We start from the raw sequence: 16,722 nt of genomic DNA on the forward strand, positions 1-16,722 counted from the left end.
TGACAAATGGATGTACATATATCTGAGTTTCCATTTTCCTCCAAAGTTTCTCTCATATAGAATGTAATTATTAAGATCCAAAATTCTATTAAATTCATATAACCTTAAATTTGAAAAGAATCTGTACTATATAATCCAATGCCCTTTATCTGATCCGTGGATCCTCTCTTTCTAGAACATTTCAGATAGATGGTTATCTAGTCTGTTCCTGAAAGTTTCTGTGCCAGGAAACCTCCAACCTAAACGAGTTATTCCACAGCTATGTGATCTAATGGCTAGAATGTTTTCTTATATGGAATACTTTCTCTGTAAGCTCCGTACAATGGGGGACCAGCTTTGTCCCATAGACTAAAGAGAATAAATCTAAGTTTTTGCTTCCAAGCATCCTTTATCCCATATTTCCACAGCAATAAAATCTTCCAATTTTTAGCTGAGTATATTTTCCAGCCTCTCTTGAAGTTAAGTATGGTTGTGTGCCTATGTTCAAGGATGGGATAGAAGGATAAAGGGAATATGCAAAAACCACAAGTATCTTTGGAGGGAGGACGTACAATTATCTTTGTTCATACTGGCAGGAACAAGATGTAATGGCTGGAGCTCTAGCAACTCTCTAAGACTATGGAGTACCCTTAAAAATGGAAACTTGATACAAAAAGATAAAAGGGACCTAGATCTGGACACCAGAGCACCACAACCAACCCGCAATGGGCTACCATCAGGCTTCTCAAATGTGAAAGAAAAATAAAATTGCCACATGTTTGTGCCACTGCTGTTTGTTGTTATTTATAACTGAATCAAATCTAACCAATACCTTTAGGTTTCAAGTTTAACATTTATTCAATTACAAACTGCATACATACACACACATGACTGGGTGTTACTACTGAATGTTAAGATTTAATATAATAGAAATGTTTCAGAAAGAATATACAACTTGGGATTTACCTGTTGCAACATTTTCTCCTGACTTCCATTACCACTTCCAAAACAGAATTAGGAATCAGTGTTTCGGATATAAAAGCAAAGCGTAAAGCATCATGTAAGTTTATGATCTTGTTTTCATAGAGCCAAACAAGACCCTAAACTCCCAATGTACACATAAAAGAGTCGCCGAGGGGGATGGACACCAAACAAGGCAGACTAGGGGCATGGAGTGGGGGAGGATGGAACTTAAGAGGATAGTGTGCATCACTACCAACCACATCAGGAGGGAACCCCTTGTAGGTATTTAAGACAGCCCCGTCCACAGGTGACAGCTCCCTGCTGCCTCAAGCTCTCCCTATGCTCTGGGACTAGGAAGCACAGTTTGAGACAAGGCTCTCCCCAGGTTTAGAAGGAACAAGTCTCACTGAGTAGGAAGGCAGAACAGACAGATCCAAATAGCAACAGACAAGAAACAAAGCCCCCATACCTGGCCTTTTCTGACTTCCTCTTCTCTCCTCCCATCAACACTCCAGGCACAATCCAGGTAAAGGGCTACGGAAATCCATCAGATGTGAATTAATGCAAAGCCCCCTTTACTGAAGACACAGAAACTGACTCCAAATTCTTTCTCCTTAGAGAAGCTAGGAGGGAAGACCCAGGCTTCTCATTTGTAGGAGGTATGACTGTGCAGGCACAATTCCTAGGCATCACTCTTGTCATGGTTACTAGCAGCAGTCACTTAAATTACAGCTCTATAATGAGCTTCCAGAATTGGCGAGAGAAATGGGAGCTTTATTTTATTTTATTTTAAAGATTTTATTTATTTATTCATGAGAGACACAGGGAGAGAGGCATAGACATAGACACAGAGAAGAGAAGCAGGCTCCATGCAAGGAGCCCAATGTGGGACTCAATACCGGCATCCAGGATCACGCCCTGAGCTGAAGGCAGACACTCAACCGCTGAGCCACCCAGGTGTCCCCAAATGGGAGCTTTCTAAATGATTTCTGTAGCTTCTCTACCTCTCCCCATGAAGCCTGAGTTGAAAACACATTCCTTCTTTTTCCTTTCTGGGTACGATAAAACCTAAGCACGAACCCTCCTTACTCCCCATCCCTGGCAAAAGAAAGGACAGATCAGTTCTCCATCTAATTTGGTAGGCTGGCAGGCTATGGCTCTGCAGCCCACTCTCTCTTCTTTCTTAAGCCCTATGTGCAGCCTTCCTGTAGCTTTCCAAGTGATCACTTTGTGGTCGTCCCTCTGAATCTCCACATGTGGCTTGGTAAGGACCACAGTGAACAAACTACAGGACTGTATGCACAGGAAACACTAGTCACCTAAGCTAAAAACTGGCAGTTAGTAAAGTTTAAATGAGTAAAATCCTACAAGTTATACCTGAGTACAGCAGAGACACTCAGAGAATTGAGAAAAAATGAAATAATTCCTTGCTTTTTGAAAACAAAAATAAGACTGGTAGACTTCTCTTTTCTTAAAAAGTCAGGGGGAAAAGAGACAAAACTGAACCCATGGCTTACCTTACCTTAAGCAGTTTCTGGACGGTGTCAAAGCTTTGCAAAGCCAGCTGTGAAGAGTGAAAAGTTACAGATAATGAACCAGGCTGTTTTCCACTCTTCCCCGGTAACCTTTTAAAAACTGTTAGACAATGTAGTGATTAGGATTCCAACTCAGACCTTAGGGTAAGATTTAAGAAAAACAAAACGTGATACACAGAATCTACTCAGAATAATATGCCTTGTTCTAATACTTCTGGAATCTGTCAGTTTAGAGACTGTGGACCGAGATACCACGTCCACTCCTTGGACATATACAAAAATAGTGTCTTGTGCTCCCTCTGCTGGCTCAAATTCCCAGAGTGCCACACAGAGAAGTACAAGTCTACAGTGCACACGGATGGAGAAGCAAAACAGCATCACCCTGAATGTGCCTCCCTTTAGGAAGGTAGAGAATAGAATATGCAGGAAGGAGTAACTTGGAATAGCAGTCAATAGGTGACCTTCTGGGCACATTGCTTTACAGGTGGTATAAGGTATCCTTGGAATATGCAAAATAGAGCACCGAGAGATGGTCACTCCCCAAGTTTATTAAAGGAACAAAATCCAACAAGCCCAATGGAAACCAGAGGAACTGAAAATTAATGTAGGTTATAACCATTAACAACCATCAAGAAGCCTCAACATAATCCCTTTATTCAAGGATATATATATATATATATACTATATATATATATATATATATAACTATATATATATATAGTTTCCACATGCTTAGTATTCATGATGCATCCTAGGGAAGTAGCAAGTTGCTGCTGTAAAAATTTAAATAGCTTCATGCCTGCTCCTTTACAGGACTGAGCTGAGATAGGGCACTGCAGGCTATATAACAGGCTAAGTAGAAACCTCCATCTCCATGATCAATTCTCTGCAAGGAAGTGATTAGCATTTGATATGGGAAACAGATACCCTAATCTAAACTTGACTCTGTAGGCAAATAAAATAGATCAGATAGAAGAGATCTCCACCAAGAAAGAAGAAAAATGTCAAGAAGCTTAACTCTGAAGAACAAGTAAAATTTTTGGTATACTAGCCTCTTTTTTAAAAAAGTTTATTTTAAGGCCGACTGCTATAATTTTTAATTAAGTTGTAATACAAACCAAAAAAAGTAGATGTAATTAATTCCTTTCAATAGTGCAGAAATTTATAGTATCGTTAGTTTTAGACAATAGGGAATGCTTTTCCACACTTAGCTTATGATTTTCAAAGAGTACTTGATTTTTCTTCTTGATGGTAGTCAAAAGGATGGCCCCAGGCAAAGGTAAGAGAGCAGCAGGGAGAAAAAACGGTAAAATCCACTTTTAAATTCCAAAGGATCTCACTTCCAAAAGGAAGTGCCTGTTTAAAATTCATCCAGAAAGTGAGAATGCTTACCTCTCTCGTTGGCACTAGTACCAGGGCATAGGGGCCTTCACTGCGCTATTGACACAGAAAGAAAGAAATGCCATGAGTGGGTGAACGAAGGTCACAGGACTCCAGGTGGACAGATCATGAGGGTGGCCACTTGCACACATCAGCAGCAGTATCATTAAGAAAGGGACTATGATGCCCACTACCCTTATTATTATGCAACCTGTTCTAAAGGTTCTGGCCCATGCAATCAGACAGGAGAAAGAAATATGTATAAATCTGGAAAGTAGGATATAAATCTGTCATAATTAGCAGATGATATTTTACCCTAAAAACAAAACAAAACAAAAAAACTTAAAAGAATCAACTGAAAATCTACTCAGAAAAGGACAACTCAGGTAGCTGAATGCAAAATTAATATCCACAAATCTACAGCTTCCAACACAAAGAAGTTACAAAACACTATAGGGGGGAGGGAAAACAAAAATCACACCAGAGCAGCAACAACAAGAAGCTTGACAAAAAAAATGTATAAAATCTATATGACAGTTTAAAACACTCCTGAGGAGCATAAAATAAAATTTGAATAAATGGGAAAATGTATCCTATTCTTTGATAAGATGGCTCCATATGACAAATAAGCTAAGTCAACCTGCAAATGTAATACAAATCTAACAAAATTGCCACAAATAGGCATGTATGCATATATATGAAATATATAAAATCAGACAAGCTTATTTCAAAGTTCCTATGAAAAATAAATGTGTAAGAATAACCAAAATATATCTGAAAAACAGCAGATGTTAAAACAATTAAGACTACCATAATTTTAGCAAATTGATACTGGCATATGAATTGAAATTACAACAGCAAATAGTCTACACCAGAATAAAATATACACAGAAATGCAGTAAATAAGGTGCATTCTACATCAATAGGGAAAAGATAAATTATTCAGACTTCAAGAACAAAGTCAGAAAAGTTAGAATTAAGCTCCCCTTTTTACAAATGACATAAAACTCAAAAACTATAAAAGAAAACACTAATAAATCCTATTACATAAAAATTTTTGACTTCAGAATGGGAAAATAATACCTAAACAAAATCAAGTATTAAATGACACAATGAGGAGAAAACACACTATACATAAGAGAAAGGGTCAACGTCCTTAGTTTACAAAGGTCTGTGATTCAATTAAAAAATAAAGAAAAAAGACCACAACAACTGAAGTAGAAAAATGGAGAAAGGACATAAGTAGCTAATTTATGGAAACAAGAATTCAAAATATAGCTTTAACAAATATGAAGAGATGCTCAACTCTACTGTTAAATGAGCAAACGTAAAATAGCTGGTAGTGTCACGAGGGTGCAGGTGAGCAGGGAGGGGCTCCTGTGTGTCCCTACTGCTGGGAGAGCACTATGGTTTTACCCATTTGAAGTTCAACTGAGGTGTTTATCTACCAAATAAACATGCCAGTTTCCCTTACAGGAATTTCCCTAACAGATATACCTGTAAGTGTGCATAAAAAAGTAAAATTATTTTACAGACCTTAAAGTATGTACAATAATAGCCTTCTTTATAGCAAAATATTAACATAATGTAAATTCTACCAATGAGGGACTGATGAGGTAACCTGTGGTAGTGACAGGCGTTGGGATACTAGATAGCCATTAAAAAAAGCAAGGCAGGGACGCCTGGGTGGCTCAGTGGTTGAGCGTCTGCCTTTGGCCTAGGGCATGATCCTGGGGTCCTGGGATCGAGTCCCACATCAGGCTCTCTGCATGGAGCCTGCTTCTCTCTCTGCCTGTGTCTCTGCCTCTCTTTCTGTGATTCTCATGAATAAGTAAATAAAATTTATTAAAATAAATAAATAAAAGCAAGGCAGATTGGGCAGGGTACCGCTAAGAAACTATCCCAAAACATACTAAGTGAACAAAAGCAAGGTACGAAACATCATGCATAGCAAACCACCACTTAAGTATCAAACCAAACACAACAGAAAAAAACACACACAGAAGCTCCAACTGAAAGGGGAAAGGAACTCTGTGTGCTCACACTTGCTCTCTCTGCAGAGACTAGCCCTGGGAGGGCCACCAGGGTGGGTCCGACGGCCTTGCACCCAGAGAGAGCTGGACCATGTAGGGGAGAGGAAAGTATAAGAACTACTTTCCACCATGTACTGTTTGGTAGTCTTTTAACTTTTTTAAACATGTAAATTATCTCTAAAAAGGATCAATGCAGATAAGAGAAAACCAAAAGGAACCTAACAAAGGCCTCAAAGTCAGTGGCATCTTGAATCTCCAAAGTGCTCACAGACACTTAGGAATTAATCAAAACAATGTTAATTTAGAACCTAGGTGCAGAGTTAAAGCAGATTTGATTGCAAGCATGGTTTTCATGTTTTGCGTAGGAAACATTTACCCACTAAGGAGAAAAGGATTTGGGATTCAAACTAGAGCTGTCTGTACTCGACATCAAGTCTGGGAGGCTATGCTGAAGCCCGGGTGAGGAACGGTAAACATGTTAGTACAACGGTATCAACGTGCCAGTGTGACGTTAGGAGATTCTGACATTTCAAAAGGTGTTACTACACAGAGAAGAAGAAAGAAAAATCAATTCCTCGCAGGGCAGAAGTGAGTAAAGAAGGATGGATGTGTTGTTAAAAAAAATCAGAGCCCAAATAACTGAAAGAGTGAAAACCCAGAACAGCAATCCATTCTCATTCCATCACCAAAGTAATTTACGACTCTGCTGGGTGCCATGAGTTTGCTGCTCCCTCCAGATAGGTTTTTTACAGGTCAAATCATTTTACAATGAATTCCAAGGGTCTATACTGAATATTATTTGAAATAAGTGAATTAAATTTGGCCAGAGAAAACTCTTTTTACAGAATATTTCGATCTTCAATAAAATGAGTTGTTATTGATGTTAAAACATATGGAATAAATAAAAACAATGGCATGGCTGGTGAACGTTTCTGTGTATAAGCAAATCAAATCATTGCCGTTCAGACCAGCCACATGCCCAGGTTGTCGACAGTGAGAGCTAACACTTCATGAGCAAGTACTATCAAGAGGAGCTGGACACCAGCTCTCTGCCCTCCACATGCATTAGCTCAGGAGCCTCACGGAAACCCTGGGAGACAGGCATTGCTATTGGCCCTGCACCACAGGTGAAGCCACAGAGGGATGAAATGGTTTGCCTGAAGATACACTCAGACCCAGGCTTTGAGCAGAGCTGCCCACCACATGGTCTCCCTTATGGACATAATTTAATCTCTCCTGTCCTCAGGTCACCAACCTATGAAATGAGACACTTGGGTTGGAACTACAGGACCCAGGCTAGCTCAAATATTCCCTAATTCTCCAACCTTATAAAAAACCCACCGCTAGCAAGAAACTCTCCTAGAATTTATAAATGGATGAGACTTTACCACATTATTGCAATACTTGGCCTCTCTCCTTCTCTAGCAAGGTATCAGTAATGATGCTAAGTCCTCCATATGAATTATCTCACTGAAAAGTGCCCGATGGGAAGAAAAAAATCAGTCACTTGTAGGAAATAAATTCCTCATTTATCCACCTCAGAGGAAAGCAGTATTAATAGTTTCTTTCTTGTTTTTTTATGCACACAAAGTATTATTTATGAAATCAGATCATACTGCACATACTGCTTTGTACCCTGCCTTTCTTTAACATGTAAGAACATTTAAAATTCACAAAGAGTAATTGAAAAAAAAAATGCCACTTTTAATGTCTATGTAAGGTTCCATCACTTGGATGTTGCATAGGATTTATTGATTTTAAATTATTTAAATAAAGTTTAAGTAAAACTTAAACACTCATTTTGAAATAAATTTAGGCTTACAAAAAAATTACACAAATAGTACAAAGAACTAATCTCTCATACCCTTCTTCCAGCTTCCTTATGTGGTATCAATTCTCAAAATCCCAGTACAATGATCAAAACCAGGAAATCAGCACTAATGTGATGAATTAATCTGCAGTCCATATTCTGACTTCACTAACTGACCTATCAACATCCTTTCCCCAGACCAGGATCCAGTTCAGTACCACATGGTGTATTTAGCTGTCATGCCTTGTCTCTTTTAACTTGGGGTAGTTCTTCAGCATTTCTGTTTTTGGTGAAATACTTTGGAACAGTAATGGCCAGTTACTTTGTAGAAGGTCTCTAGATTTGCGTTTGTCTGATGTTTGCTTATGATTAAATTCAGGTTACACATTTTAGGCAAGAAAACCACAGAAGTGGCTGTGTCGTCTGGGCACCTATCTGGAGGTACATGAGGCTGCCACGTCCTGGCACTGGTGATGCCCACACCTGGGTAAGGTGATGAGATGGGTAAGGTAAATAACCCATTTTTCATCAGATTTCCACCCACTCATTTCAGCATCTGTGATGATTCTTGTGTCAAACAGTATTACTAAGGCACTTGCCAAATGGTGATATTCTACTTCCATCACCTCTATGTTTATCCACTGGAATTCTGTGAGGAAGGCCTCTCCTTCTCCCATTTGTTTATATATTTATTCAATAATTCATTTCTATCAGTTTGTACTCATGGATATTTGTTTTAGCCTATGGGCTGTAATCCAATGCTATCACTACTTATTTGTCACTGAGTATCAGGTAGGCTGGATACATGCCTAATTCTATATGTCCAAACTGAGGGCGAAAGTAACTGATTTGCTCTTCTCATCTGCCTTGTACCAACCTCTCTTTCTATTTCAGATCCCACCATGTCCTCTCCACTGAGGACAACCAGGACATATTTGTAGGACTCTGGGCTGGGTTTTGAGATGATGCCTGTGCCTCTGGAGCAGGGCAGTTAACTTGCCTCCTATGGGACCCAGGGAACCCAATTTTGGTCCCTTTGGCCCAAGCACTAACTGTATTTCCCAACTGAAGACAAGTATTCCACCACAGCTCCTCAAGCCTCCATTTCTTTCTGTAAACTTAGGGTAACAGTAATACCTGTAAGTCACCAGGGTCAGGGGTGGGGTTTAAGATTCAAGAAGATAACATGGGCAAAGAATGCAGCATAACATATCACACAAGGAGCATTTATTTTACCAATGTTCCCTATTAGACCTGCCATGATGATTACAAAATATATTCTATTCTATTCTGGGCACTGTCCTCAGATGCAGTGTGTTTCTGTAATAAGTGAATTAAAAAAAAAGAAAATAATGCTAAATGAAAACAGACTCTTTAGGTCCCCATATTATTGCTTTGGTTCAGTTCAACGTTACTAATGCACTATGAGCAATAACAGAAAAACGCTATACTCACCTGTATTTTCGGTTTCATTGCTTGGAGAGACTGGACCACAGGGATGCAGTAGGCGAGGGTTTTACCTTTTAAAAAAGTATAAAAACAATGAAAATCACAGACCCTACAGATGTAGGAAAAACAAAGACAGTAAAGAAAAGGGGCTTTGCTATCTTTGGGGTAGCACTAAACTCTGGCAACAGGAAAAGTTCAAGTCTTACATCCAGGAGAGGTGAAAACAGAATTTGCCCATCTGCCACAACTCCCAATTTTGTTTATAAATACAGTACTTCCCCCAAAATCTGCAGCCTCAGCTCCTTTGTCCAACTAACAAGGGAGATAATGACATATTTCCCAAGTTACACAAAAGCTCAACTTGAGGACTACGCCTCAAAGACAGAAAACTCCTTTAAAGTCATCCTTAACTGCACAGATGAGCTTCACAGACAAGTGAATGACCTGGATGGTGCTGATATGCTTAGGAGCCAGTCTGAACCCTGTGCCAGACTCTTAAGACTGTGGAGAAACCAAGGACAGCAAAAGCTTTGGGTTTCCACCCACTTGAATGGTGGCTGAGCTGGGGAGGGGGGTGGGAAGAGTAGTGAATAGCCAACCTATCATTCTGGGCACAAGAGGGTCAGAAGAACAAGTCTACAGACAATTGGAACATGTAATATCTGTGTTCCATATTGGAGCAAAACAACTGGTATTCAATCAGTGTGTGCTCATGTTAGAACTGGGCTTCAGTATCTGAAGAAAATATTCATCCCCCAACTGGAGTGATGAAGGCAGCGCGGGCCATCCACAGTGGAACTGGGCAGAGCCCTGACAGAGGCTCGGAAGAGTGACAGTGGAACCCAACCACCTCCTGATTATTTCTGATCACAGCACCATCAACCACCCCCTTCCTTTCCCTAGGGAAACAAAGCTCTAATCAAGAGCAGACATGGCCTTTCTCCCTCCCCCCAAAAGACAAAGCCGCCACCAGACAGACACCTTACTATAGAACCGACTATGTGAATGGGGCCCAGATATCAGGGGATAAGGGGCAGAAGTGATGATGACTGACCTGAGCCTGTCTGCGATCTCACCAGAGCATCTCTGCCTTCCAGCAATGCAGGAATACTTTGCTTCTGAACACTTGGGCCACCCAAAAGAAAGAATACATGCTGATCTACAATATTTTACTCTCTCATGTTTACAGGCAGAGAGGCAGGATACGTAAATCACAACCACCCCCATGCTTTGCTTTGTCTGCCAACTGCTACCTTCGAAGTTACCTAAATGTTTAAACAAAGGTGTTGAGAAACTTTTGATAACTGGAAAGATAAAACCACAGTCCAATTTCTAGAACTCAGCTGAAAAGACTGAGGCAAGCCAGGGACTGGCTGCTCCAGCAAACTGATTAAAAAGAAAAATGGCACAGGCATGATGACCAGCTGGAGCGACTACGAGCGCCTATCACACATCTCCCTGCCTTCTGTGGCAGACAGTGTGACACAGTAAGACGTGACGGACAGATTCCCATGCACAGGGAGGCTCATGAGCCATCCAGATAGCTGGGGCTGCTTCCCAGTCTCCAGAAAACCAAGGTGTGACTATTATACACACACTAAGACATGTGTCCACATGTGTATCTAAAAACAAACAACAACAAAGGGCACAGAATTCATTTAAATTTGGTTGATGAAACTGAACAAAGCAATTGGTATGGGACTCCTCATTTTATTCTTTAATACTCTTATTCATTTGTACATGTAAGTGAAACACAATGATTAGTAAAATGTAAAGCATACATAGTCACTAAAAGGAAGTTCATCTCTAGCCTACACCTTTTTACTATTCTATTTTCCAAAAGTTATCACTATTAAATGTTCAAAATAATTTTTTTCTTTATCCCATTCTATTTGACCAAATATTTACTCTCTTTTTGCTCTAATTCTTACTAAAAAATGACGTGGTAAATTCTATATCGTGGACATATTATTTTCAGGGAAGCATGGACAGCAGCAGGATCACATGCAGATCACATCTTTTGGACCAATTCAGAGCTGAGAACAGCAGTAGATGGGGGTTCAGTCTCCCCATTTAACCAGTAGGGAAACCGAGTGGTTAAGTGATGTGTCAAGCCCTCAATAGGCAACAATCTGGCAGTGTTCTCTAACAACAAGACACAAATTTGCTCTGTGCTCCACAAATAATTCAGATTTCACTGATTATGCCCATTCAAGTCTTAAGAAAAGCAAGACTGGTCTGGAACCCTTACCTGGTCATACTAGTCATGTTTAAAACCGTATTTATTGTAGAAATCTAAAAGAAAACACATACATAAAACATTTTTAACTACCAAATTTTTGGCATATCTTTAATGCAAATGAGGATGCAAAGTAGCCGAAGAGACTGGGATTAAACGGATGACGGTGTTCAAGTCAAGTTCTTCCAACCAGTGTTACCTGGGGATGGTTCTGCCCACCCCTGCCCCCCACATGTGGCAATGTCTGGAAAAATTTTTGTTGTTATAAGTGGGGCAGGGGACATCACTGGCATCAAGTGAATAGAGACATGGAGTGCTGCTGCACATCCTTACCATGCACAGGATGGTGCCCATGACAAAGAGTTATCCATTCCCAAATGTCCACAGCATGAACCTGCTCAATATCTCCATTCAAACCCGCAGATAAAAAAAACAGGTTATGTAAGTCACCCTAAAGGAGTAAGCTGTGGCCACAGGAGCAAAGGAAATCCAGACTCCCTAAAAGTTAATGCATTTCTCTCTTCTTACTCACAAATAAGAGCAAAAATTTCATTTACAGCCCCCCCCCCAAAAAAAACAACAAAAACCACCAAGAAACCATCTATTTGTTTGTAGAAAATGTAAGTTAAAATAGCCTCATCTTCCTTCAATTCTCTGTTAACAACAGCCTACCCTTGCTATAAAGATGCCAGCTTAGTTACCTCTCCTATGGTTACTGTGACCCCTGCTACCTAGATCAGCCTCATGTCCCATCTACCCACTAATGAGGAGCTGGTCCTGGAGTCTAATAATTGGAGTCCCAGGCCTAATTTGAATTAGGTAAGTGTTTAGTTCTTTAAAAAGGCGATGGGAATGGAGGTAAAGACAGCAAACAGTAACCTGAGCTCACTGGGACTGTCCTAGAAGAGCATCTTATCAATCTGACTTCGTTCGGGTAACTTGGAGCAGAAATAACCATTCTTTGACTTTTCTTCCTAGAACTGTCATTTCACAGACATTCCAAATGAATAACCACACTGAAAAATACCAACTGCACAAGACACTGAGAGATACTTACTAAATGTGGGTGGAGGTCCAGTTCATGAAAAGCATCTGAAGTAAACACCTTTTCTTGTACCTGCTTTACTACAGGTCTGCAAGTGATGAACAAAACCCAGGCATCAGTTCCAATCAACACAGAAAAGGACAGAACACACTTAACTCCTCTTATTCCTGAAGCACACCTGCACCCGAACATACCTGTGGAGCTCTGGAATTTCAGGATTGTTTTTAAATAATGATGAAGTCCTAATGCACAATTTCTGTTCTCGGTTTCCATTAGTCACACCAACCAAAGATTTCTTCGGAGAAAACGTTTTCTGTGCCTTCCCCTTAAAAGTCCTTTGTGTTTCTTTAGCAGCAGCTTTCCTGGCTGGGAGAAATGATGCCTCATTCCTCCGTTTCGCTGGGGGAGCCTCACTGGATGTTTGGTGTTTTCTTTTGGTGGCCTCTGCTTGCTGCGTTGTTCCCAAAAGGCAAGAGCAACAAGAGATGCATTAGTCCATGAAAACAGACCTCAGAGTGAAGCCTGACTGCCCACAGAATTGCATCTCTCCCTGCAGAGATCATTATGCCCCATATGTCAAGCAACAGTTTAGGGTCTGCAATCAGATTCTTTGACTCAGCTTTTTTTTTTTTTTCCCAAAAAGAAAAATTCAAAATGAAACAGAACACAAAAATCTTCAGCTTATTCATCCACTAGACCTTACCATCCATCTTAAACCATCAAATCAACCAAGAGGAAAGTGAAGATCAAGAAGGAAGAATCTGGGCTGATTATGAACAAATGGGAGTCCCTTTTAAGGGAAGAGAGAACTCACCTTGTGAAATGTGTATGCTAAGTCAATCCTTATCCCTAGATGTCCATCTACACAAAAAGGACAGGGGAGGGGGCAGTGCATCCTCTCTCCACCAACAAAGCCTGTTGGTGACTAGACATGGGAGGCTGCATCCCAGCCCATGCCCAGGAAGCGGAAACCTTCATTACTGCTCTACCCCAGAGTGCTTGGATCGCTGTCATCCTCCCCCCTCACGCTGCTCCCCCAGATTCAGATGGCTTGGAGACGATTCCTACTTGCCGTTTTCATTCCAAATGAGAATTCTGCTCCATCCATCACTTCTACCACAATTATTTCCAACTCTCCTTGCCTTTCAGTTCCCCCATCTGATTGCTGATTACAGGCCACAACATTTAGTATTTTCTTGCCTGTTGCTTATTTCTGTAACATGAATGTAGCTACATGTGCGATGTCCAAACTTCTAGGGGAAGAAACATCCAATTTTCTTTGGCCTACTCTTCCAATTTACACATGAATAAAAAACATCCTATGAATAGACAGGGCTTATTATTAGGGCATTTTGGTTTCTCTTGGTATGTTATTTTCACCTTAGTTTGAAATGATGAATTCCATTTACACATCAGCTTGTTTTGGCCATGACTGTCAGCTTCAGGCTAACCTACCAATAACAATAGTTGTTTGTTCCTGGCATCTACAGGACCCCTGTATCTAACTAATTCAATAAATACAACTTTGAGGGCAGCCCAGGTGGCTCAGCGGTTTAGCGCCGCCTTCAGCCGAGGGTGTGATCCTGAAGACCCGGGATCAAGTCCCACGTCAGGCTCCCTGCATGGAGTCTGCTTCTCACTCTGCCTGTGTTTCTGCTTCTCTCTCTCTCTCTCTGTTTGTGTCTTTCATGAATAAATGGGTGAAATCTTAAAAAAAAAATTTTGGAAAAAATACAACTTTGAGTATTTACTATTAATAAAGTATTAATATACTCTATTTTACAAATCTATTTTTACAAAGTCTCAAGTTACTGAATGTTCAGATTAAAGAAAGAGGTTAGGCAAAGTTCCAGCTCTACCGAATCATTTGCAAGGTAGAAGGAAATGTACTGACATTCCTTGATTTTCAGAACTATAGGCTCTCAGAGAATAAAACGGCCTAAAGGCCACTCCTGCCATGCACAGACTTCCTATAACAGGCTCCCTGACAAGTGGCCTTGCAGTATGCCTTGCCTACACACCTCCCCTTATTGCTCTCCATCTCTCCAGACATACCAAATCCTAGGGGTTAGAAAACTATTCCTGACACTCAGACAAGATTCGCCACCTTGATTATCTATCTGCTAGTCTGAGGTCTGCTATCTGCAGCAACACAAAACAAGCTTACTTTCTCTTGTACATCACATTCCTTCACACATCCTCTAACTTTTTGTTTCTTCTTTGGACTAAATGGCCCAAACAAGACACGAACTTTCAATCCTTTGTCATTCCAGTCAGCTTTTATTCCCATGTCAACTGTTCTCTAAAAGAAAGTGTTCAGATTTATAAATAGTATTTCATAGGCTTTCTACTGCTCTTAGGCTAAAACAAAAAATCTGTAACATGACTTACAAAACCTTCTAGAGGCTGGCCTCTGCCCATCTCACCAGCATCAGCTGTCCTGGTCTTCCTTAATTCCTAGAATGTATCATGCTCCTTCCCTCCTCAGGGCCTTTGCACATGCTATTGCCATACCTATGTCTGCAACCCCTCTTTTGGCTGACTAACTCAAACTCCTCCTTCAGATCTAGGCTTACAGGGTCCTCAGAAGAACCTTTCCTGACCTCTTCTCTCCACCTAGTCAGGCCAGGTACTTTGGCTCTTCTGGCACTCTTTTTTCTTTGCTGTAGCACTCACTACAACTACAAGCATAAAATGTAATTTGTTACATGGTGTCAGTCCTCCCCATTAGACTGTGAACTCTATGAGAAAACGGACAAGTCTGTCCTGTGTGGCACTGCATCCCCTGTATGGGCTCAATTCTGGCCAAAGTCAGTGTTCAATAAATGCTTGTAAGATGAATGATACAGAATGAAATTATCCCTTTCCATAACAAGGACAAACAAGGACACTACTCCACTACTTTTTAGCTTTTCTGCCCCAGCATCCACAACACGTTCATTTAAAAAACTGACCATTAAAAACAAACAAACAAAACAAAACAAAACAAAACAACCCCAAAAAACAAAAAAACTGACCACTTAGTAGCTTGGTTCTGAAAATGCAAGGCTAGAAAATTAGCCAAGCCCTTGGGGAACTCATAGGTTTGTGGAAGAGACAAAAGTATAAAACCACAAACCCAAACCTATATTTGTACTCAGAAAAAGTAAGTCACAAAGAATTATGAAAGCACAAGATAAGATGTCTACCATGGCCTACAAGTAGGGCAATGGAGGCCAGGAAACAGAAATGCTTCATGAGGTAGCATCTAACCAAAGAGGGACAAGGACCCAAATCTACTAAAAAATCAGCTCTACGTTAAGCAAATCACCTCCCTCTGAGTCTCTGCTCCTACCTGTAAAATGAGGGGGTCCTGGCAGATGACCTCTAGGGCTCATCTAGCCTTAAAAGTCTAAATGCTACATCTCTGATATTAAAAAAAATATACTGTCCCCCAGGCAATACACTAAGTATGTATGTGAATTATTTAATGTATCAATATAGGTAACGGGAATCATCCCATTTTAAGATGAGAACACTGAGATAGAGATACAAAGTAATTTGTCCTAAGATCCAGGCTTTGCTCAGGCACCAATTCCAAAGCCAGGGTTGGTGATGATTGTGCTATGACACTATTTATTAACTGTATCCTGTTTGGTTGGAAAAACATCATGTGTAGCCTGATCCCTCTGTTTGCTTTCTAGAAGAGTATACACTGAAATGTTAACCAGAGTCACTTCTGAGTATGGCAATTATAAGTTTTCCATTATCATACTTCCCCTGTTTCCAGTAATAAATTTGTATTACTTGAGTAATCAAAAACATTTTTTTAGACAGAAAACACTGCATAGTGTTAGGTATAGCCATCACTTGAATTGTCAAGGCCTTTCCAAATTCAGCATATTAGCTACCCATCCCAAATTCAGGCCACTGGTGAATCTGACTGGCACACCTATAATTCTCATTCAAGACAAAAAAACGCGGACAAGGGCGCCGCAGACACTTGTCATCACCTTATTAGTGCATATCCTTGACACCGTGGTTCAAGAGATCATAAATCCAGACACTGTTTTTATCCCTTCAATTCACTCAACAAGGTGTTAGCAGCGCTTCTTCTGTTACTGGGCGCCTCTATGGCGCAAGCACCCCACTGACCTCTGGACACAGCAATTCTGTTGCTCAGAATGGAACCGATTCAACTTCACTTACCATGGGCATTTATTAAGTGCTTCTACCGGCCGCAAAGTAGATAGAGCTTCTATGTATATAATTTCATGGGATCCCTGGGTGGCGCAGCGGTTTGGCGCCTG

At 40.5% G+C, this 16,722-nt stretch overlaps 1 protein-coding gene across 3 annotated transcripts in view; it reads right to left on the minus strand.

Moving 5' to 3' along the window:
- Window positions 1-16,722, minus strand: part of DDX31 (DEAD-box helicase 31) — a 68,931-nt gene that overhangs the window by 50,840 nt on the left and 1,369 nt on the right. For all 3 annotated transcript variants that reach the window (XM_041727221.1, XM_041727219.1, XM_041727220.1), the window contains exons 2-9: window positions 12,628-12,884; window positions 12,446-12,521; window positions 11,401-11,444; window positions 10,204-10,274; window positions 9,156-9,220; window positions 3,870-3,914; window positions 2,465-2,506; window positions 1,412-1,476 (exon numbers count right to left, since the gene is read on the minus strand). In XM_041727221.1, coding sequence (XP_041583155.1) covers window positions 1,412-1,476; window positions 2,465-2,506; window positions 3,870-3,914; window positions 9,156-9,220; window positions 10,204-10,274; window positions 11,401-11,444; window positions 12,446-12,521; window positions 12,628-12,884 — 665 coding nt within the window. The remainder of the gene's footprint in view (window positions 1-1,411; window positions 1,477-2,464; window positions 2,507-3,869; window positions 3,915-9,155; window positions 9,221-10,203; window positions 10,275-11,400; window positions 11,445-12,445; window positions 12,522-12,627; window positions 12,885-16,722) is intronic.

Source organism: Vulpes lagopus, chromosome 12, assembly GCF_018345385.1.
Source record: "Vulpes lagopus strain Blue_001 chromosome 12, ASM1834538v1, whole genome shotgun sequence".
Lineage (NCBI taxonomy): Eukaryota > Metazoa > Chordata > Mammalia > Carnivora > Canidae > Vulpes > Vulpes lagopus.